This window comes from Pagrus major, chromosome 1 (genome assembly GCF_040436345.1).
Source record: "Pagrus major chromosome 1, Pma_NU_1.0".
Taxonomy (NCBI): domain Eukaryota; kingdom Metazoa; phylum Chordata; class Actinopteri; order Spariformes; family Sparidae; genus Pagrus; species Pagrus major.
The window spans coordinates 7,193,268-7,216,751 of NC_133215.1; the positions used below are offsets into that span (position 1 = coordinate 7,193,268).

Genomic DNA, 23,484 nt, shown 5'->3' on the forward strand with positions numbered 1-23,484 from the left:
TGTAAAAGCTGTGTTGCAATCTCGGCACTGTGACCTCAATTCTTCAAGTTGTTGACCTCTGTAGCAGCAACAATTGACTGAAATGTTGTAAAGTTCAGATTTTGTTTAACATCTTTGTGTTAGCCTGCTGTCTTTAGCCTTACAAGCGAAATGGCTCTTAAAGCAGAGCTGCCCAAACTGGGGCCTGTGGGCCAAAGTTGACCCTCCATAAAAGGTTCGATCCGGCCCGCCAGATGTTTTCTAGCAAAAATAGAAGTAATGGAGAAAAATGTAATAAATGCTCTTTAAATAGGCCCATGTAGGATCCCTGATTGTTGTGTTTTTTCATCATCTGAGCACAGTGGCCAGAGTTTGTGCATGAAGTCAGTCGATTAATCAAACTTGGGATTCTTCGAACGGAAGTTCTGAGAAGCAAGTGACAAAAATAAAAACTTTAACTTATCTTACGTCATAAAAACAGGAGAGAAGACTATTAAGATAAGATTGCCACATTTTTTTCCTTCTTCTCTGGGCTTCTGTATTTTGCATCTTGGTCCATTATCAACCTTCAGTTGTGTCCCTTTAAGAGAAAAAGATGGTCACCCTTGCTCTAAGGGGATAGAAATGTAAATCTGTTAGTCAATGGGTCAACAAATCTGGTCCAGAAATATTTATGGATGGCCATGAACTTTGGGCATCCTCAAGAGATCATAACTCCCTGGCCCCTGGTTCCTTTAGCCCCACCATGACGGTGACATTCAGTTATTCGAGGCCCAAAGATGATGAAGTAGTCAAACAAAAGGAAATTTCTGCCTCAGGTTCAAGGAAGGCGCAGTTAACCAAGTAGCTACATATCCAGTGGTTTGCTATTCAGATTCATACCCTTCATACCTTTTCCCCCATTACTAATTTATACAGCATCTCGAAGGAGCTGCTGCTTCTTCCCATTGAAAAGAGCCATTTGTGGGGATTCAGACAGTAGATGAGAATATCTCCTGGAAGCTTCCCTGTGGAGGTATTCAGGGCACATCCAACATAAGGTGACCCGGGGCAGAGCCAGAACATTTGAATTATATATCCCATCTGGCCCGTGATGCCCCGGGAAACAGAGCTGTGGGCTACATAGCTTAGGCTGTTGCTGCCATGACTCAGAGCTGGATGGGACAGAAAATAGACTGATTTTACATTCCTTCTTGTTGTGCATTCCCACTGCTGCTTCCGTTATGATGTACACAAAAGATTAGGAAGAAAATGAGCTGCAGAGTCAAACGGGACCGTGATCAGATGACCTCAGGTAGGTTATTTCCAGCGGGACGTTACAGATTACAGACGTGGCAGGTTCTCACAGGATTAGGAAGATCGGGACACCAGGTAAGATCATCCTGCAAAAAGCCTTCTGACGATCAAATGAGCCTCCCTTTTGTTCAAGTTCAAATATCCTCACATGACCTGCATATGTATTCTGTAGCACTTGGCAGCGTATACATACTCCACGCAGACTCCGACACAGAAGATGTTTTCAAGTATCGGCCAAAGAATCAGCTTACTCTTTTCACAGCACCACACACTGCAGGGAGCAGATAAGAGCTCTGACCTGGGGCGTCTGTTCAGGAGTTGACGTTTTGTTCTTTAGCCCAAAAAAGTGCACCGGGGCAGATCAGGGCCTGGATCAGAGGAGAAACCTTATCCGTCTCCTCGAGGATCGCCCTGTCAGCTGCCTTTCTCTGGCTCGGAAAACCAAACGACTAAATTAGCCTTCTGATGGAGAGATAAGTTGGGGCATAGCAGCAGCCCCCCCTCGCTGTACAGTCTGCGCAGGGAGAAACTCACGTCCTCCAGAAAACCTCGGCCTTGTTTTCATTGACAGTTTATAACAGGATTTTACAGAAATATTGTAATGCAGTGCAGCGGTGTGCAGTTGTTGATGTTGATCCGCAGAAGCAACGATGCTGGGATCACACGATTCTGGAGCTCTCCTCTCTTTTGTTTGAGCAAAAATCAATGTGAAAAAACATTTATGAGTTCTGGCTCTTTTACTGTTAAAGGCACAGTATGTCATTTCTCCCTCCTTCACTCTCTGATGCATCATCTGAGGTTTCCCTGGAAGTTACAGCCACAAATAACCAATTGAAACACACTGATACCTTGAATAAAAATTAAGGATTTCTCTTGGCTTGAACATTGTTGGAAACATTTGGAATAATGAATATAAACGATACAAAATATGGTCAAAAGTCATTTTTAGACATTTTAATGTGGAATTGTTACATTTCATATCTTTAATGTGCTTTAGGCAAACTGGCCACCTTTTTTAGGCCACCTTTTTATTGTAAAGTTGTGTATTTTCTATCACCAAAAAAGGAACAACTCTTCCTTATCAAGCCGACTCGAACCCACTTGCCAGAGTAAATGTTTGCAATGTTTCTGTGGAACCACTGAAATTAACACATTACATTTCTTTAGGTTCAATTTTTCATTTTAAAAGACCATGTTTTGGCTTAAAATAACACCAAACGCGGGTATAGAGATGCCCAGAGGTCTCATTAAAAGCACCCGGTTTTGTCGCGGCTGGAGTCGTCATGAGGTCTCGTTAACAAGACCTGTTTTGTCTGCACGAACACGGCTGGAGTTGTCTCGAGGCCTTGTTAAAAAACTCCCGGTTTTGTCATCGAGGACACGGTGGAGATCACTTCCTGTCGCTTGTAACTGTAAGGCTTCAGCTTTACAAGGTACTCCTCAGTTATGGTGAGGCATTTTCCCGATATGACCCTTAGAATCTCAGATTTTAAAAACATAGCCTCCGGTGTTAGGGTAAGGCTTTCACAGAGACCCTGACATCTTCAACAGATAATCCTCGGAAAAGAGACAGCGTGGCACATGTCACTGACTTACTGAACTCCATTACGCCTTGTGAAAACATCATTGTATTCCTTAGAAATATGACATCTAGCATCTCACACGTGGACCCAACAGCAGCAGCTGTGCAGCAGTGGAAGTGAACATGCGTCGACTACAGATTTTGTCTTTAAAAGTTTGAATCGTGCTCCGAACAACTCTCCCCGTCTCTGTCCTCTGTTGACCGGCCTGCTCTGCTGGCTCAAGACGAGATTTTACCTCGTTTGCAAAGACCCGAATCTGCTCGTCTTTGCTCAACTCGTGACCTTCACCGCGAGAAAAAATAAAACCAACAGAGCGTGGATGAGTGTCTGCCAGTGCCATGTACCTCCCTCCCCTCCCTCATATTTGACTCACCCAGCAGCAGTCTGGCAGTGCTCTCCTAAGAGCCATTACCCAATTATTAGGTAGTGAGGCTTTTACAAGGGAAACGGAGAAGAGTGAGCGATGAGGGAGCGACACTGCAATGGAAAATGCATTTGGATCACATTATTCACTGTCGCTTTTAAAGGATTAAACATTATGCTTAAAGTGATTGGATTAACATTCATTGTCAACCTTGAACTGAGACTTAAGTGCAACTTTAATAACTCAAAAATACAAATACTTTATATCTTTGGCATTTCCTCCATAATAGATCCTTTGAATGCATCATTCATAAATCTGCATACATGTAATGCACATTTAGAGTTGCTGTAAGCTCTCATAACTCATTGTAATGTCTTGAAAAGATTGATCAACCAAGATGGTAAAAATCTGAAACGTGTCACTGTGTCTTTAAATGGTTTTATTGGTTTTTACATAACCGAGGTTATGAGGTGTTTTTAGCATCATGGTGCTTGAGCTGCCAAAGCCTCCAGTTTGAAGACTATGATCTTTTAAGGCTCTGTGTGTGGACCGAGGGGATAGTATCAACAAACGCTCTGACCGCTGTATCCTTGCTCTGTCAGAGAACAGGACAGTATAATATTAATATACTCTGACTGAAGGTATTATGACCACTCTCCTTAAGAATAAATCTTTGTAGGTGCAATGTGTAAGAGAGGACCAGAATGTGAAGTAGTAACAGTTATCCTAATTCTTCAACCTGGACATAAAACTCACCAAAACCATCTTGGGTCGTCTTTCTACTGTTCCAACAATCACCTTTGGTTTGGTCGAAATTAATCCTCAGCTCACCGAGTTAGATGTGAAAAAATTCCAGCTCTACACACTTTCCTTCTCCTGCTGATGATGCCCGACTCGCTCGCTCCTCTGCAAACGCTCCTGTCCATACCTGTCGTCTTCATCATCCCTGGAGCCAGAACCGCTGTAAAACACCTCCACACTGTATCACCTGTCGTCCCAGTCTGGTGCTCGGCTGAGTTCACTGGGAGACCTTGTTGACTGTGGTGACTCCAATCTGAGACTGCAGTGCGGGCAGACTCCGGTAAGCTAATCGGGGAACTTAGCATCATGGCTTACTAAGCTACTTGCTAACAGCTGCTAGTTGCTACAGCCAAAGATAGCTACAACAAAAAGAGTAGCAAGTCCAGCATAGTGAGCAGCAGTTAGCGGTTCTGCCGCTCCCTATAGGTTTGGAGCCGCCTCTGAATTCTGGATATTTTTGTTTAATGCATCTTGATTGCAGTCATGCCATTTTAAATTTTCTTCAGTTATTTTATATACAAATCTTGGGTAAACCCTTCACTTCTATCCAACATGCCAAGAAAACGTCATCACTTACTGCCAATTGTGTAGCAAAGAAAGAAAAAAAACAAAAAACTGCTGCAGACTGGTGCCAGCATAAAACTCAGAATGACCTCAATGTGTCTCCATTAGGACACACACACACACACACACACACACACACACACACACACACACACAGCCATCTAAAAAGGGGTATAACTCTCCAGCCCTCAGAAATGATGTTGCTTACTTTGGAGGGTGTATGAAAGGTTAGTTGGCTCTCTCTCAGCACGCCTTCCTGTCTGCTCCAGTTATGCAGCAGTGGTGGATTGTAGATGTAGAAACAGTAGAGCTGAGATTTATATCTTGAGGTTTTCTGTTTTAAAGAGTCGTAATTCTGTGATTTCAAGGAAGTGTCGGGGGACTGGGCTGCATCTTTTGATCTGAGACATATTTTCATTCAGCTTCTAGTTTCGTTATTTTTCCTTCCTGGCCACTCATTTCGCTCTTACCCCTCTTTTTTCCTCCATCTACCCCTCACAGCCCTGTCTCCCTCTGACAGATGAGTGTGGTCAGAGGTCATGTGGTTGTAATTAGGAGAGCGCTGCCTTGGCACTCCGCCTCGCTTCCTGTTTCTAATCTACGAGAAGGCAGGCTTCAGTTCAGTCAGCCCTGAGAACAGCTGTTAGCCACGGGGCTCAGCCTTCAAACTCTCAAACTTAAATAAAACTGTCTTTAACCTGTCTTCACAGCCTCATAACATTTATCATAAAGCTTCCCCTCACAATGCCAGCTCCGCCCTCCAATTTCCCTTCTGCTTGATCGGTTACATAACTGCAGGAGCACTGAGACGCTGGAATGCGAAAGCCTCACGGTGCTAACATCGATCTAAGTGCTGATAATGACATTATCTACCGAGTTGTAAATCTTGTGGTCCCATTTTTATTTTATTATCATCTGACTGATAGAAAAGATCTGAGGTTATGCTCCTTTTTTTCATTTTTAACTACTTGCAACATTTTCTGAGCCGTTTCGAAGTTTCTATACTTTGCTCTACATGTTGCTCTTGTTATCCAGGTCTGGTCTTTCTCTCTCTCTCAGCCTTTTTCCAGTGGGCCTGTCAGTATAAAGAGCACTCCACTTAAGTCTTGTGTTTACATTGAGAGAACCACCTTAAAGAAGTCAGCACAAGTCTGGACTTGGAAGAGGTTCAAAGTTATTGGCATACAGCAGAGGAGTCGGTCGTATTTTATGCTGTTACCATACCATGAACATGTGCAAAATGAATGAGGAATTAATTACAGATATCTGAGGTCCAGCTCTTCTCAACTTTGAGGTCATTTGAGTTAATGTAACCCATGTACCAATTGCAAGCCGAAGTAGGTGCAGCATATCTAAATGATACCAGAGCATTAAAACATAATGATTTGTTTCATGAGGGAGCTGCACAAGTGTTTCTGAAGCCTCTAGCTCTGGTTACAACCTCTCAAAATGTAAAAGATTTGGAGTTTGGAGTATGAATTTCGTGAAGGTGGCCAATTTTTACACATTGCACATTTAAGGTCATCAGAACTGATGGTGTTGTAATGTGTGAGGGGTTGAAGTAACAAAAATAAAATCAGAAACATGTTTTTAAATGGATAAATGGAGCGATAAAGCCGATCTGATTGGAACAAAAAACTCCTGAACAGTGTTCACCTTCACTTGCATTCAGGAATCTGGTGTTGCTCTGATAATCAACGGGTCTGTAGCTGACTGGGAGCACTGGGGGAGTGTTGGCGGCCTGCAGGCTGAGCACTGAAATGCTTGAGAAACCAAGACAGTGGCTGGATATCTTGAGATATACACATTGTTCGTGTTTTGCACTCAGCAGGGATAATTGAAAGAGAATTTATGGCACCTGATTGTTTATTGTTGAACAGGATTAAGTGAAACAGCCTCAACAGGCCAGTTAATTTCAACAGTGTTGTAAAAGTTGAGTTAATGGGGCTGATCGTTGAAACTGGCTGTGAAAGTACCAAGTTAAAGTGCAGCATGTTGTTATTTTTAATTGGGCGACAATGAGCAAAAAAATATTGTTTGAAAGTTTGGGCATGCAGTTTTTTGTCATTCGACCAGCTTCAATTTATTTTGTTTGCCTGTTCTTGATGCATTTTTATTGTCGTTTCCACAATTTTTGACCCCACTGTGGCATTTAATTGACTTCGATGTGTATTATGTTTTTTCATCAGCTGCCAAAACTCTCATTTTGTCAATTAATTCCCTCACTCTTGACTTCTTCATTCAACTAGTTTTAAAATATCCTGTCCTTCATTGCAAAACTAAGGTTAAACAAACCAAAACGAGGCCAAACACACCTCAAGTGAACTAAATCAACCAGTAAGTAGCAGCTTGGGTACTGTGCACGTCGTCTTCCACCGGTCTGGGCTGATGATCCAGGAAACTGTTCAGATGTCCTGCTTTGTTTCCCCAATAGAGCTTTTCAGATCTCCACTCAAGGCTTAAAGTATTTACAACGCTGCAGTCTGCTTTTCCTCTAGCAAAGCCTCCCTGAGGACAGCATTACAGCTAATGGGAGAGATATGGCCAAACAGATGGAGCTGGCATGCTGCGGAGCCATCCGCTGTCTCAGAGTTTGAGATGGGTTTTTGTTCACTAGTTTGTTTGTTTGTTTGTTTATTTTAGAGAGTTGGCCAATTTTGGGGGGTTAAATCTCAAATACGATTTCCCTCGAGTGGCTTGATTGAAAGCCAAGTCCTAAAGCCAGATGGTGTCATTTGTAAAGATTCAGGAGGGTGACGAAAATGTCCCAGCAGAAATGCGATGATGTGCAGTGTGGGTTAATAAAAATAAATGAATAAAAAGTGACATTTTGACATCTAAAATGGAAAATACAGGCTCCCGATTTCATGTGAGATTCTGAAAACGTTTAATTATTCATGATCAAGTGTCTTTTTGTTGCCAAGTGATACAAAACAAAGAGACTTTGTTCGTGAGGGAAGAAATATCGTTTACAAAAAACACACACAATCAAGCCCCAACAGCACGAGTGGCAGCACAGATATAGGCTATAAAGACAGCTATAATACAACTATTTACATGAACTGCTCTGCAGTCTGAAGTCTCAGTAAGAATATATATCGAAATCATCCAAACCCTAATGTATTCCTGCATTTAGTAAAGAAGCACCTTTATTTTCCATTTTTGATATGTTGGGATACACTTGTGTTTAAAGGGTCAGTTCACCAAAATTGCAAAAAAAAAGGAAGATTTTGCCTCTTAACATTAGATATGCACGTAACTTTGGTCCAGTGTCAAGGAATTTCCATCCAGCGGTGACCAAGTGAATACCCCTCGCCTCACGCTCCCCAGTCCTACAGTGGACACTTAAAATGTCAAAAGGCCCTCTGAAGAGGAGCCAGTGTTTGGTTTGTCCATTCTTGGCTACTATAGAAATATGTTGGTGCAACGTGACTCCATGGAAGAGGACCTGCTCCCTCTGTGGCCTTTTCTAAGGTAACGAAAGCACAATGGTTCTTAGTGTCAGGTGATTATACACCAATGGACCTATAATTATGAATAATATCCCATTTCTGCCAACAGATCCTAGTAAATTCTACAGATTGGACTCTTAAAAAGGTTTTTTTTTTTTTTTAGAAACTCCACTTGCACTGAACATTTTTACTGGCACCATTTCTTCAGTAGAGAACGGTCCCAAGGGCGAATGCTGACCATGAAATGAACCGGTGAGAAACCTCCCTGAACCCAACATATATAATTTAATTTTCAAAAAACAGACCAAAATCAAGGCAGATACACCAGAGGGTTATTAGATCTGATCCAAAGGCATGGTCATTAAAATCAGCAGCAGCATGATGCACGTACTGACAAGCAGCCATGGTTGAAATATAAAAGTAATATCTTAGTTGAAATTTTCTCTATGAATTTACATTTGTTCTTAACTCCCAAGGAGACCTTGGGCAGTGAAAAGAGACCCTTCCTAACCTGATAAGACTGAATATAACTTGGAGTTCCAGCTCCTCAGAGCTGAGTACGGTTATACACCATTTCTTTGGCAAGACGTCAGCAATTTTCGGAGAACTAACCCTTTGAGGCTAAGTGTACAGTACTTCTGAAAGGCACAAAAGGAAACATTTGTCAAAAAAAAAAGGTATGACATCAGTTGCCGAACACATTTAATCAGACAATACTCTCCATTCCTGTTAAGAAGCACCATGGCACAAATTCAAAGCTGATTGCACAGATTTATGACTCCTGATACAACTTGTGTTGATACACACAGTCCCTGAAAGGAGTGACCCAAGGAGGTGAAGTAACACAGCACACAAGTAGGAAAAAATGATTTGCTTTGTACCAAAAATGTATTTCTAGTTCAAAAGGAAGTCATTCAACATTCCTTCCTAATTGTGTGCTCTGCTACCTTTCTCTCTTTATTATTTTTCCTTTTGATTCCAATATCTTTTTGGCCAGTCCTCATTTAAAGAAAGCACAGTATGTTTCCTCTCCAGGCTGAAAGGAATATTTAATAAGCACCAAACTTGTAAACGTCCTCTGTTTAGTTCTCCTTTCTAGTCACAAAAGTATCCATGGCAACAAGACCAAATAATCCGACCCAGAGATTTTCCTCATTATTCCATCTGTCCCGTTTTCACTGGATGCCGGGTGCCACGAGGTATCCGTTGAAGGTGATGTAAACATCCACGTCGTCGCTGTAAACGGCGTTCTCCCTCTCCCTTTTGTAAAGTCGCACCCACACCTCGTCGTTCAGAGCCAGGTTCATCATGACGCTCTGGCTCTGCATGATGGACCTCTCGCTGGGCTGAGCGTACAGGATCACCTGCTCCTTGTCGTTGTGCATCAGGTGGAGGTACGTCTCCTTAAAGTTCCAGGTGTGGATGTTGATGTTGAAGAAGTAGATCCCCGGCACGTAGCAGTAGAACTTGCCCTTGAACATGTTGAAGTGCTCGTGCAGGTTGACGAACACCGTGTCGAACACCAGCGCCTGGTAGTAGTCCACGCTGTGCAGGGACTTGCGGCGTCCCACGGAGAAGGAGGAGTGAGGGATCTTGCAGGCGTCTCCTGGGGAACCCGCCTGGCCTTTGCTGCCTTTATGGCCTACGGGGCCTCTGATGCCGGGGGGCCCCTCTAGGCCGGGTTTGCCAGGTGTACCCTTATCACCTCTGTCTCCTTTATCACCTGGTCAGACAAGAAGAAACACAGGTGAGTGGTGAAGAGAGAATCATCAGGAGCATAAGTAAAGTAAGAAGATTAATCCAATCGTTTCTCTCTGATGGATTATTCTTTCTGTACATGTTTAACACACTTGGGGGGAAACATCAGGTGATGTGAATGAAAAGAGGCTTCTATAGCGCCTTTTCAAAGCGCCTTCAAACACTTGTCACACACACTCATTCATCGTGATGGCAGAGGCTGCCATGCAAGGTGCCGACCTGCTCATCAGGAGCAATTTGGGGTTTAGTATCTTGCTGAAGGATACTTGAACATGCAGACATGACACTCTGGCTCTGGATCAAACCTGCTACCTTCTGATTACTGAAGGGCCCTTGGAGGCATGTAAACGCACGTCTTACCTACTTTATTTAACATCTTTGTAAACAGTGAAGCTGAAATCTCTAAATCAGAACGATTTCAAATCAGATAGAAGAAACACTGTCTATGTAGCCAAAGCTACAGTTAAAGATTATATATGTGTGGTTCCTAAACGTTTTGACTTGTTGTGGCCAGTATCACCAATATGGGGAATCCCAACTCTTGATAATGAAAAAATGCCTCTTTAGAGAATAATGAAACTTTGAAGTTTGCCCAATGAAACTGAAAACAAACAAAGGGGTTTGGGGGTCGGTGAAGATGAAAGAAACCTAAAAGGTCCCAGGCCATTGTAAGGCAAACCATTCTCTTGTAAATAGGCTCAACACTTCCCAGAATCAGAAAGAACAAAAGACAGTTTCTGGCTGACAATCAGTTAGGATGAGGTCTTCAGTGTGTTTCATAAGCCTTCACAAAAGGGCGTCGTCACACCCCGGTTGAGGGGAATGGCCCAAAGCTGCTCTGAATCATTAATTAGGAGCTCCTCACCCTGCACAACAGGTGACCTGAATCTACTGCAGTCAATACAAAGCCAGAGGGATTGTGTCTTTCAGCTAAAAAGAAAGCAACTACCAAATATTGGGACTGCTGCATTGTGACCCCTGATTAAAAAAAAGCAATGTCTGGTTGAGGCCCCTTGTCATGTTTCAGATGAGTTGAGACATTTAACCCCGAAAAACTTTCCTATAAATAGTTGATCATGACCCATCAGATTTATCTTGTGACCCCCAGGAGAGGCCTGACCTTTATATATTTGGACTAAAATACCTCACTGTAAATAAAGTAGTTAAAACTAGCTCCATTTCAAACAGCTACACTAAAAAAAAAAAAAAAGCTACCGACATAATGAAGCCCCAGTAACAATCTAATCATTTAATATAATCAGGAAAGGTTCAGAGCACTTCTTCTTGAGTATGTAGAAAAACTATTTGAGCTCTTAATGTGTGTTTTTTTTCATAGAGAATTAAATAGATTGCTCATTGTGATAACACAGCTGTCTCCTTTTGTCAGCGGAGATGGAAATTAGTCCTCATTGTACCCACTGACAGTCAAAGCTGGTTCAGACTGCTTGATTTTTATCACTAATTGGCTGAACCAGACAAGTACATGAAGAATATTTCTGATTTATGGATGTGAACTCGTGCAGCTGTGAATAAAATAAAACAGGTCTTAGACTTGATCAAAGCTCTCGGTGCAAAAACACACCGTTCATTTTGACGTGCACACAATGCCATTAGGCTTTCCGTCTTTGATAAATGGTAACAGATCGTGAAATGGAAACAAATTGCAGCAGGGCTTTCACATGTGACAGTCCAAATCCCAGTTATAAATCTCAAGCAATTTCGTTAAAGCAATGCTCGGATTTATTTTGTGCTCCTGATGGACTGCGAGACAAAATGTTCAGACAGAAATGTGTCAGGGGGGTCTGTTTAGATGACAGTAACTTTAAATGCCGAGTCAATGCTGACCTTTTAATGACCTCCACTGACCTCCATTAAGGACAATTAGGAACTGAAATAGCATTGATTTCAATTAGTAGGGAAGATCTTGTAAGGCTAAAGGGCATCAAAAAAGGAGGGCAAGGCTTAAAAGGTGAGTTTTGAAGTCAGGAATTTCAGCACCAGGCTGAGGAAAAGGAAATATAAGTTCAAAAAAAGGTCCAGCGTGTAGTGGCAACTCGTCAAATACAGCAGCTTGGTCGGTGGCCTTAAGCTTTTAAATAACAACGCTCCACCTACCCCTCAAGGGTCAATTTTCATCATCGAAAAGTGGATAAATTATTCACAGAAGTTTTTTATATTGGATCTATCATTATGGATTTATTGTACAAAGTCCCCCAAAAGACACCTGAGTTCCATGCTGGATTATTCAGCTTCTGTAAGAGCTTTGCTGGAGCTGCAGAGCTGCCAGCTTTCACCGGGAAAAAAAAGTAAGGAGCTACAATTTATGTTTGAAAATGATGCAAATTAGTTGGATACAGCTATGTTGGTCTCATATGCCTCTTATAATAGTTTTAAAATAGTCAGTTGGAGGTGTAAGCCCTTTTTTTAATATTCCTTGCTGTATCCTGTTTCGCTGCCACAACAACCCAACACCGCCTGGTTTTGTTTAAATTATACACGACTTGACAGCAAGCTCTGAAAATGATGAATGAGCTTATGTATATCCTCCTGTCACCACTCCTAACTGAAATGTTGCGGGGTAAGTGAACATTTTGAGTGCTGCGATTGTTCCAAGTATACAAAAACCTCTCTGCTCTGAAAAATCAAGTGACACTGCTTATAGGACTTCATCACCATATCAATCTGAAGCAGCTGTAATAAATAAAAACAAAAAAAAACAACAGGCCCGCAAGCTAAAAGCAACACTCACTGAATGATAAACAGTCTAAACTGTGAAACAAAAACATCCAGTAATAGTTGGAGGAGATGTTAGTGACAGTTTGTGATTTTCACATTCAGTTGAGGGGTCACATGCTCCTGTACTGGCTGGGCTAAAGAAACTTTCCAAATAACTTGGACAAAAGTCAACCCCTCCACGGCTGTCAAGCTTCAAACATGAATATATTTAGGTCTATGAAGCTCCAAGTAAATATTGCTATACTGTAGTTGTTTTGTGTAGATATTTTCCTATTGTGGTCACGAGTTAAAGCACCTCTGGTTTGAGTGAACCACACAGGAAGAAGCCACACTGCTGCCCTTCGCTCACCCTGACCAACACTTCCTGGAGATCTGAGGCGAACACGCCAGTGATCCCCTGGACAGATGCTCAATGATCAGTCCAGCTGTGACCAGTGTCCACACAAAGAGCCCCGAGGAGAGTTACGGCAGTTTCCACAAACAGCAGCTTAGCAGCACTTCTACGCTCGGCGGCCATATATGGGGCTGAACCGCTTCTCCTGAAATCAAATAAGAGCCTCGTGCCCATGTGAGACTGTGACTTCGCTTTCCCTTTCAATATTACAGGGAAATATCCACTTATATCCTGCAGCCCAGTCTCCGGGATAAAATGTTAGCAGTTAATGTTTCTGCAAATACGTCTGATATGCGTCATATTACATTATATTGGCATTTGTACAAAAAAGGTGTCACATCACGGGGGAGGGGATGGGAGTTACAGGTGCCAAGTGGATGCAGTTTCAACATTTGTAAGTGTGACACCCGTATTTTTAAGGGAGACGTCAGGACAATTTTTGTGGTGACAAAAACAGATGTATTTGACAAGACATTGGGACACCTCCAACTGTGTTCGTGATGGCAAAACCAGGTGATTTTAATAAGACCTTGTTAGTGGTAACCAACACAGGTGTTTTAAGTTAAAACATGACCATTCATTGGTCCATTATTTACGTTCATTATGATATTGTTCGGCGTTTTCTTACATGAGGCAGCGCTATTTCGATCAAGTTAGCGACAACAACGGTGCACTCTCACTACACAGCTTCTGCCCCTGTTATTCAGCTAGCTAGCTAATGCTACTGAGTTAAGTACAAAGCTTTGGGTATTTTTAGTGTTTTGTCACACTGTATATAAATAGCTTTGTAGCGGTACTGCTGAGAAAATGCCTGAGAACCAGTCCCAAAACATTAAATATTTAAAACGTATTTATGGGGAACCCAAATCTCACAAAAACCTCTTCAATAATAATGACAAAATGCCTCTTCAGGGGTTATGAAACTACATTTCTTCCCTTCACCACCCTTTCCTCAATGAAATGGGAAAAAATGAAAGGTGTATAAAGGGGCTTGGGTGTCAAGGGGTTGAGTGAAGATAAACAAAGGAAACCTGCAGGCCTCGAGCCAAACCTGCACAAATGGTACTAGCGTGGCCCTGATGCAGGTTAGTTGAACCGTCACTCAACTCGATTGCAGAATGCTCAAAACAGAGGACAAAAAAAAGGACAGCAAAGAAATCTCAACAATCTTCACACTGTCTGGTCCTCAGAGTCAAAATGTTCCCTTTAGGCATCAAGTCACAGTAAACACATTGTACAACTTCAGACCACTTAAGTTTTTTCCCCATTCATTCATTCATTCATTCATTCATTCATTCCACCTGTCTGCGGATTCAAGGTCCTTCCTGCTGTGAGAAGACTATTTTCTTCTTTCACAAAAGTAAATAAATAACAAAAAGGCTAACTGGGTCTTCTCAACACATTTGCTGTACAGCATGAGAGTGGAATCATGACTAAAAACCAACATTTACAAAAACATTATAAGTAATGTGACAGCACGCAGCATAACAAAGACTCTTAGGAAGGGGAGAAACGGTGCTTTGAAATAAAATCATTGCTCTGGAGATTCACTTCATTTCTACATTTTGAGTTTCCACTGTGTTGACCCAGTTGCTCACAACAGATTGGATATGTGTCAAAAAGTGGAGTGTGACCCAGCAGTGGGGTACGACTCGACAACTCGGATGACTCGGATGACACACTGACATCTTCCTCTGGTCGCTGAACACCACTGAAAGATTTCCTGCAAGGTACGCATTATACCAAATCACAACATTTTAAAATTGTAATGCTAAAAAGGAAAGCAAGACATACTGACTTGACATTTTAAGCATTTCAAATCAGATCCAGAGGATTCCTGCTGATTAACATATGTTGTCTTTTAAGGCTAACAGACTGCAAATGTAAAAATCCCAAATAAGAGATCACGCATTTTGTATTTCCACTGTACCTCAGCCAAGTGGAACCTCCTGAATGTCTTCAGGGTGTTTAAAAATACAATTTAATCCTGTAGCTGATGGTGTGTGTGATGTAAAAAAAAAAAACGTGTGGAGGAAGTGATGGCTTTGTCCATGACTGAGTGTTCCGGTTTCTTTTGAGAAATCTGGCTCCCTGCTCTCTAAAAACTGAGATCGGCTGACTAGCTGATTGTGGGCCAAAACCCAGCGAAACCCAACGGCGCACACTTTAGCATGCACATGCAAACATACAAAGCACATACACACACACAAACACTTAAAGCAGGCTTTACTGTTGTGTGTTTTCTGCCACACGAGCAGGATCAGGGCCGGGTGAAAGCGCCTCCTCGCACTCCAACAACGTGTACCGTTTCACTGCCTTGTCTACACAGAAGAGCAACGATAGACCTCTTTCACAGCAGCAATACTGACATGAAATAGAAGGTAAACACAGGTTTAATTAATGACAATTAATGAAGGCTCTGTTCCATTTAGTGTAGCCGAGACTTTCTAGTGAGCCAACATGCACAATAGCAGCACCTTCACTCCGTTTGACTGACTCGTAATTAGTATCACTGGTAACACCTGTATTTAACTGACTGTTTCATGTCAAAATGGCTGCTGTGAGTCTATCCGAGACATAAATCCAGCTCCTGCCTCAGGGATTGATAGCTCTCAGACTTTTAGATTTTTTTCCTTCAACTTATCAAAGACCTTGAACAAAGAAAGAGGTCTGAAAGCGTGTTTTTTTTCTTCAGTTTGCTTGCAACAAAAGCATGATCCCTCACTCGCTTCCCACCAATGAAAAGTATGACCTGAATGTCAAATAATATTTTGAGACAGAATGAATTGAATCATTTAATGCTCAATAAAAGGTGCAAAAGTTTTGGTGTGCAGTCGCTACTTCAACCTCTTTAAGATCTATTCAGTTATTATACAGCCAGGATGGTACGACTAAATGATAGTTGGAGTCCTTTTATAGGTGTATTAAATATTAAATCTAAAAAAAAATAAAAAAATAAACTGAACTCAGGCGGAGTGCAGAGGATGAATTTAGCCACACTTCGGGAAAAAGCCTGAGGAAAGAAGCTGTTCTGTAGTCTGGTGGTACGGCAGAGGATACTTCTGTATTGCTTGCCAGACAGCAGCGGGGTGATCAGGTTCTGGCCGGAGTTGCTGTTGTCTTTTTATTGTACATGTCTGCACTGTGTCAGAGATGTTTCATACCCAGATATGTAAGGACACTCCCACACAGGGTTTAAAAGCCTGCAACTCCCCTCCAGTTAGTTAGAACTGAAGGATGAGAGGTGAAACATCTTCAACAAACTCAAGTCCAGTTGTCTACGATACAGCACTTAGGACATATAGGATATATATACTATAGGACCCAGATAGCATGCATTGTCTTGTAGACATTGCCATGAAGATTGAGTTGTGTCGGAAAGATGTAGTATGGGGCACGTTTGTGAATTGGGAAGACTTTGCCGATGTCTTGGCGACATCTTCCCGATTCACAGACGTTCCCCATATGTATTTCCAACACAACTCGCACCAAAGCCTGCTAGACGTTGGTTGTAGCCCAATAAAAAATAATGGCTGCAGTTGCAAAGACATTCTGTGATACAAACTGTGTCCAAGACATCAACATTCAACTTGGATTTCATCACCGGAACAGTTGTGGATTCTTCTGCACTACAAAATACCTAAACCTATGTGTGTCCATGCATTGTTTCCGTATGTGTGTGAGACGAGAGAAAGTAAGATTTTCTTTTCATGGTTCAGCATTTGGACTGATTCGGGGGTTGATCGCGGGTCAGAACAGTGTTGGCTTGTCCACTTATCAGAGGACCCAGCAGATAAAACAGCGGAGCGATGACACATCGTTTGGATTGCTCTGGTTGGATTGGCCTCTCTGGCTCTGATATTAGACGCACATGTTCTCACAAATCCCTCTCCAGCTGCAAGAGTGTGTTTCTTGGATATTAGAAAATCCTTGTAGTTTTAATCTCTTTTCTCTTGTAACTTTTTTCCATCTTTTTCTGTTTCCCCCGGTCTTAAAACATACGCCTGCACAAACAAACACGTAAAAACAAGGCCACAGGAAAAGTACAAACACAGAAATATCATCTCATACCAGCTGTCACAGATGTGACTGTGGAATTTTGATATAAAGTCCAACTTATATAAGTATAAATCTGTTTTGATACTGACATGGTGATGGGATTCTACAAACAGATTAAATGATGTGGTTTATGAATTTAAAGCTAAAAAAGGCATCATTTTTGGAGGTTTGATCTCATCTGCAGACACTACTTGTCATACTTCTACTTCAATTTCTTCACTTATATAATATTCATATGTTGACATGTTTCCGATGACAGAGACTGTCAAAAGCTATTAGAGTCACTGTTACTTGGTAGCCTCATTCTTTCAAAAAATCTTGAACCAAGGTTGTTTGTTATATTTAAGTGGTTCCAGGTTGTTTATATCTGTTGAGTGTCTCATTTTCCTTGTCAAAGACGGTTTCACTTCTTTGCCTCAGTGCCATTTAACCATCAATGCATGGCTACACTTCAGCGACACTGTTCCATTACAATATTCATGATTACTCTTCTGATTAAATAGTAGTCGTGCCAGACAGACAGCCATCTGGAAAAAGCAGAAGAAGTGACCTGATTAAGGAAACAAAGCTTGACGCGGGAGATGGTAACACAGATATTCAAGAATGGGTTTTTCTGTGAATGAACGTGCAACCACAAACACTATTTTCATTTCAAGCGCAGTATCTAAAAGACACACAAGTAAACAAGGCGAGCTTCCATCCTGCAAGAACCAAAAGGACAAACTGGAAACAGAAGAACCAAACCAAACAGACAGGAAGCCAACTTCAAGTCAGCAGTGCTCAGAAGCTAACCCAGGCTCTGAGGTACCTTTGAGGATAGTCATGTTGATGACAGTGCGGACCTCAGGCATCTGATACTGGGCCGTGACTGCTGGCGGCTCCGTGTGGTCGCAGCACCGTCTGCAGAGTCTGGAAGGAGGTCTGGACGGGGAGGGGACGCAGCAAACCAAGGGGAGGAGCAAAAGCAGCCTCGCACACACCGCCAACATGGCTGTCACCACCTGGGAGGGGAAGGAAAACGGAGAGGAGAGAAAAAGTTATAGGAAGGTGGAGATTTATGTTCATTTAACTGAAAATGAAGGCGTAGCAAAAGGAAGACCTATGACACTTATGATTCTTAAACCCATCGCATAATACACAGTTTCTCCTCCTCAGAGGAATTGCCGAAAACAAGCTAAACTTAAGCTAAGTAGTGGAAAACCATCAACCCAAAGCCAACATTTTTGGGTCAGTTTTGTTATTTTTTTCACATTCCTGTGGATAACAGGCTAGAGTCGATATATTTCCATGGCAATAACGGCAGAGTTGATGATACTGACAGTAATCATAAAGCTTTGATGGCATTTCTTATGAATAAACATGCAAAACTTTCTTCTTGCACGAATGTACAACAGTCGAACAAGGACAACTCCATAGTAACATCAAAAACATGTAGGGATACCATTTTTCTGCAGGACAGTTATCTCAATAGACCAGAATGCAATGCAGCCAAGTCACCAATCGCCTGGTTTTAGCGAGTTTACCCACCCAAGCTTACATATACACACTAATTTTGGTTTAAGAATGGTATATATTAAAGTGTGAAACTCCTGGCATGCATTGAACATTACACACTGATAACACGTCATGCTATACATATCTGAGGGAGTATTTTCCATTAAGCTTTCCTTTAAGTTTTAATCACAGAAAAAAAAAACAACTGTGGCATCAAGTTCAAAACCACATGTGACAGATTGTCTTGTGACAACAGTTCTCATATGTAATCCAGAGGACTTGGATTAAGAGATATAAGCCAAAAGCTATTTGGAAAAAGAAAAAGAAAGGAGTCTCGGTGTCGGGTGTGAAAACATCAGCAGCTATTTGATTTTCAACTCGTGAACTCAGAGCGACAAACACTTTCACACACATTTCCAAGGACAATATTTGCTGCTGCTGAACCTGTCACTCTCGCCTCTTCTGTTCATCCAGATACACACACATTTCTCTCTGCACACATTCTGATACAAACAGGAAGCAAGAAAGAAAGAATCATTGAAACTCGACAAAACACACAAAAAAGCAAGTTTTCAGTTTTTAAACATAACAAACCTTCAATGATGACGGTGGATATATAAAACAACATAACACAAAACATATGGAACTTGTTTGATGATTTTACCCAGAATGCTTTATGGTAATGTGAGTGCATATGTTTCCAGGATGGATAATCCTGTGGGAGCTGGAGGTTTGACTCAAACCACTGAGTCACACAAGACCATGACGTGGCGTAAAAAAACCCAACTTGCTCAATAAGTACGTTTCAGTATTTCTTTCCATGATTACTTGTATCTGAAATGTGGGAGTTGATATTGATAATCCACTCTGACCTGCTTCAGTCCTGCAGTGGTTGACAGTATAATCTTTCAGCTCATTAGTTTGGTTTTCCAGCTCACATCTTTGCTGTTTTGGTTCCATTTAAGCGCTCTCCTAGCTTTGTTTTTGCCATGTGCCATTTTATATTGACATTACACATGTGAGTGGACTTTTTGTCAGGATATGGAAGGAATGGTTGTGGTGTTACAGCGTCCAAGTCAGAAAACACTGTTGCAGACAATGTTTCAACATTTCTACGCTCGAAACAACTGAATATACTTCAGGAAAAGATTTTATTGGCTTACCTGGTTCTATCGGCACAAACACGGCTGGACATTTTGGCAACTAAAGCAAATTTTTTGGATGAGACATCAGGACAAACACAGCTGGAAAACCTCCCGATGTCTCGTCGAAAAAAAATGGTTTAGTTGCTGGACTGTCCAGCCGTGTTCAGAGGAGATCAGCCAAAATAGGATCTTTTCCGAACCCTAACCAAGCAGCTTTTGTGACTGAACCCAACCAGACAATAAGCAGATGAGCATTGGACAATAACATCAAAATATTAACGCTGCATCTGTTCATTTTTGGTCGCACGGAGCAGAAGAACTCCTAGAAGACGACATATTACACATTTAGTTCAGAGGAATTTCTGGTCATCTCACAAAATCTATATTCAGTTCAGTTTTCACCAGCTCCAGAGAAGAATCTAAATCCTCAGATGCTTCACCATGTTCACCAGCCAGTGTCTAATTTAGTCTGTCTGTTGTTTGGCTCTGGGGAGGTGGTACACAGTGTCTTTACCAGTGATTATTTTGCTGAAGGCAGCTGGTGGAAGCTGTGGGAAACAAGCTGATGAGAGTGGAATTCGAGGGCTCTTACAGCCAAAACAATGAGATAAAAACAATCGTGGGATTAATCTCTAAAAGGTCTTTGGATTCCGCGTTCTCCATCTTTTTCAAACATTTCCCCTCTTTTGTCTTTTTCCCTCGACGGTATTTCCCCGTTCTCCACTTTCTATCTCTTCCACCCACTTTCTTGCCATTCAACCTCTGAAATCCATATGTGTAACACAAATCCTCGGAGAAGCAAAAGACGGAGAAGAGAGAACTAAAACAACAGGCGGATGAGAGAGAAAGCTAAGAAAACAGGATAGAGGAAGATGGGAGAGATAACAGAGAGTTTCCCAGGGGCCTTTACAGTGACGGATGAATGTTAACTGGATTTGAGATAATGGATGGAGCGTAACTGTGAGAAAATCAAACGACTGGAGCTCTTCCACAATATTTTTATTCGACTACTGATGGTAAAATATAAACCACAACAGTTATGATTTGAATCTGCCTCACCATCACAGCCAGTCAGGTGGATACATCCGATCTCACTCACATAACATGTTAGAGAAGTTAGTTCAGGTTCATCACTTTAATCAGCTGATTATTTGCAACAACTTCATTTTTCTGCTCATCTACTTCATGAAATATCCAAATGCTGCAGTTTAGTTTGTGTCACATAGGAAAAAGTTCATGAACTGGATGGTTGTTGCAGCCTGAAAGTGCACCAGAGTAAAAAAAAACTGTCATCTGGGGATTCACTGCAGTGACATGGTAAAATACGATTTTGGTTTACAATTGTGGGTGCTGTATCTTTACAGTAAACCCTGCATCACTTGGATGCAGCATCAGGCTCAAGGGAAACACACAGCATTGATGTGTGTCAAGGCTAACTACCCCGGTGGCAGGACGCTTTATTTTGAACGACACTGATGTATTAGCAAAGATTGCTGCAGTTTTACATCCTTACAGTGCAATGAGCAGACTGCAGTTGGCGAGTGTGGAAGAAATAAATGCTTCATGCATTTTGTATACGTACAGGAGATGTATTAAACCTGCAGCGTGGGAGTTTTACATTCAGAGCCAAACGAGTTCAAAGCCCATCACCACTAGATAAATCGCTGTGTATTTCACAGCATATAGTTTCTAAATCTGTCATCTGGCCACCTCCCCGCGCTGGTGCACCGGTAGTGATGCATTTTACATCAACCAGCAAAGTTTGTTTTGCCAGAGCTGCAGGAGGATCAACCATGACAGAGTGGGCTACAGCAGTGGCCGTACAGTGGAGTCTATGGAGTCATAATTACCCTCACTGCCAGAAGCAGTAGACTAAATTTCCACGCTGCAGGGTTAAGAAAGTTGGTATACCTTGACCATGTTAGGCTTGCTACCAATTTACCCAAGTGGTCAACCACGGTACTGCAAAAAAATAAATATCCCCTGCGAGTCAGATAGCGCTTTCCCCCATAGACTACTATTCTAAAAAGATTGTTTGTTTGTTTTTTTAAATGCAAAATTGAATGAGCAGGATTCACTCAGCAACACTGAATTTAACTCAGCTTTTTAGGATCCATATTTATGTTTATTGTCAGGTGATGACCTCTAGTGGCCGTAGTAATAATTACGCGGGCAAAGGAGTAAGTCAGGCGAAGTAGCATAAAGACCACACAGGGAGGAGGTCGAGGAAGGATGGCTGGGTCAAACAAGCACAGGACTTTTATTAGTAGACTGCTGTTTGTGTGTGAAAGTCAACAGAGTTAACTCACTTGTGTAGTTAAGTTCAGTCACGTACATTATATAACTGAAGTTACAGAAGTAACGTCGATATTTTAAGCTAAACCACAATGTTTTCCTCAATCTAACCAAACTGCGAGTGTCCGACGAATGTCCACCAGCATTGGGGCACCAGCATCCGTCATGTTGTTTTGGGAGCTGCGATATAGATCGTGTTGGGAGTCACTGCCAATCGACCAATTCAGTCGTTCAGGTATGAAGATGTCTTTGACTTCTCATTTTTATTAACTACAAGAGAAGCTTGCTTCGCTCAAATATCCATCCAGGACTGTCACACGTGTGGTCGTCATGCATCAAGACTTGTGCAGGGAAAACAGTGTCATCAACCTACTAACATATAATTACTTATATATTTCTACACTGTTTTTGTGATAACCTGATGATGTATGTGTGCAATTTGTTTAAGCATGTGTCGACAATCAATTTATCACCGTCCATCACTCTCCACTCTCTCTGACTAAATGCAGCCTACTGTAGCTCCACGGCTCAATGTGGGTCGAGCTGCAGGGGGAAAAAACAAGGAAGCTTCCAACTTCTGACTTGTGATTAGAATCCAACAACAAACACTGAAATAGTTTCTCCATCCTCTCACCATCCTTTTAAAAATAGATCCTGCAAACAGCCTTCGCTGAGAGAGCGTGTAGGTGTTAGGTAACCTGATATTTCCCTGACACTTCTGTGTGACAGCAGCTGAGTTGATGCCACATTTATTCAATCATAACCTCCATGTTACCTTATCAAACCCTCACCCCCTCCCCCAGCCCTCAGGAAACCCCATCATAAGCTGCGCGCACAGTGTGTCATGACGCTATAATGAAGTGAACACACACACACACACACACACACACTCCCTGATAATAACCCCGACCACAACACGCATGCACCAGTCATAATGAATCCATTTAAAGAAGCCACGTCTACAACGCCAGAGCATCAGTTTGGCATGCAACTGCAGTCCGGATAAACACACACACACACATCCACATACACTCCACACACACGCATGCACACATGCACTTTCAGAAACGTGTCAGTGAGATTGCGCGTGAGAACGTGCACGGCGATTTTAAGGGGTAACTTTACTAAAAAAAAAAAAAAAGCTGCTGAGTTGGCGACTTGTGAATAACTTCTTCAATCCCTGCACGTCTCTGCAAGCACGCAAACGCGCCGCCGGCTGTTTCTTCTTCTCCTTCTTCTTCTTCTTCTCATAATTTTTTTTTATTTTAAACCTCCGGAGGATTATTTTTTGCAGAGTCGTGTCGGCCGTGAGATGGATTGTCATAAAGTCGCTGTCACATCGTGTCTGGTTTGCTTTTTCTTACCTGATGGAGTTTCACCACAGCGGAGGAGGAGGAAAAAAAACGCAGACTGCCGGTGTCAGGCTGAGAGGAGGAACTACTGAGGAGCAACCTCTCTCACTCACATGCACACACTCTCTCCCTCCCTCTGCCTCTCTCTCTCCCTACACACACACACACACACACACCTCTTCATTCCCTCATCACACAACATCAAACATCAG

At 42.0% G+C, this 23,484-nt stretch overlaps 1 protein-coding gene across 1 annotated transcript; it reads right to left on the reverse strand.

Annotated features, from left to right (window-relative positions):
* Positions 1-7,450: 7,450 nt before the first annotated feature.
* c1qtnf6b (C1q and TNF related 6b) lies at positions 7,451-23,358 on the reverse strand. Its single transcript, XM_073467004.1, has 3 exons — positions 23,285-23,358; positions 17,795-17,987; positions 7,451-9,762 (listed from the first exon to the last, which is right to left on the reverse strand). The coding sequence occupies exons 2-3, from the start codon at positions 17,973-17,975 to the stop codon at positions 9,215-9,217; spliced, it is 729 nt and encodes a 242-aa protein (XP_073323105.1). The 5' UTR covers positions 17,976-17,987; positions 23,285-23,358; the 3' UTR covers positions 7,451-9,214.
* Between the last annotated feature and the right edge of the window lie 126 nt (positions 23,359-23,484).

Excerpts from the sequence above, each read along its gene's own strand:
- c1qtnf6b (XM_073467004.1), bottom strand. The coding sequence starts at position 17,975 with ATGTTGGCGGTGTGTGCGAGGCTGCTTTTGCTCCTCCCCTTGGTTTGC. Across the intron at positions 9,763-17,794 it reads CAACATGACTATCCTCAAAG|GTGATAAAGGAGACAGAGGT; the intron begins GTACCTCAGAGC and ends TTGTCTGACCAG.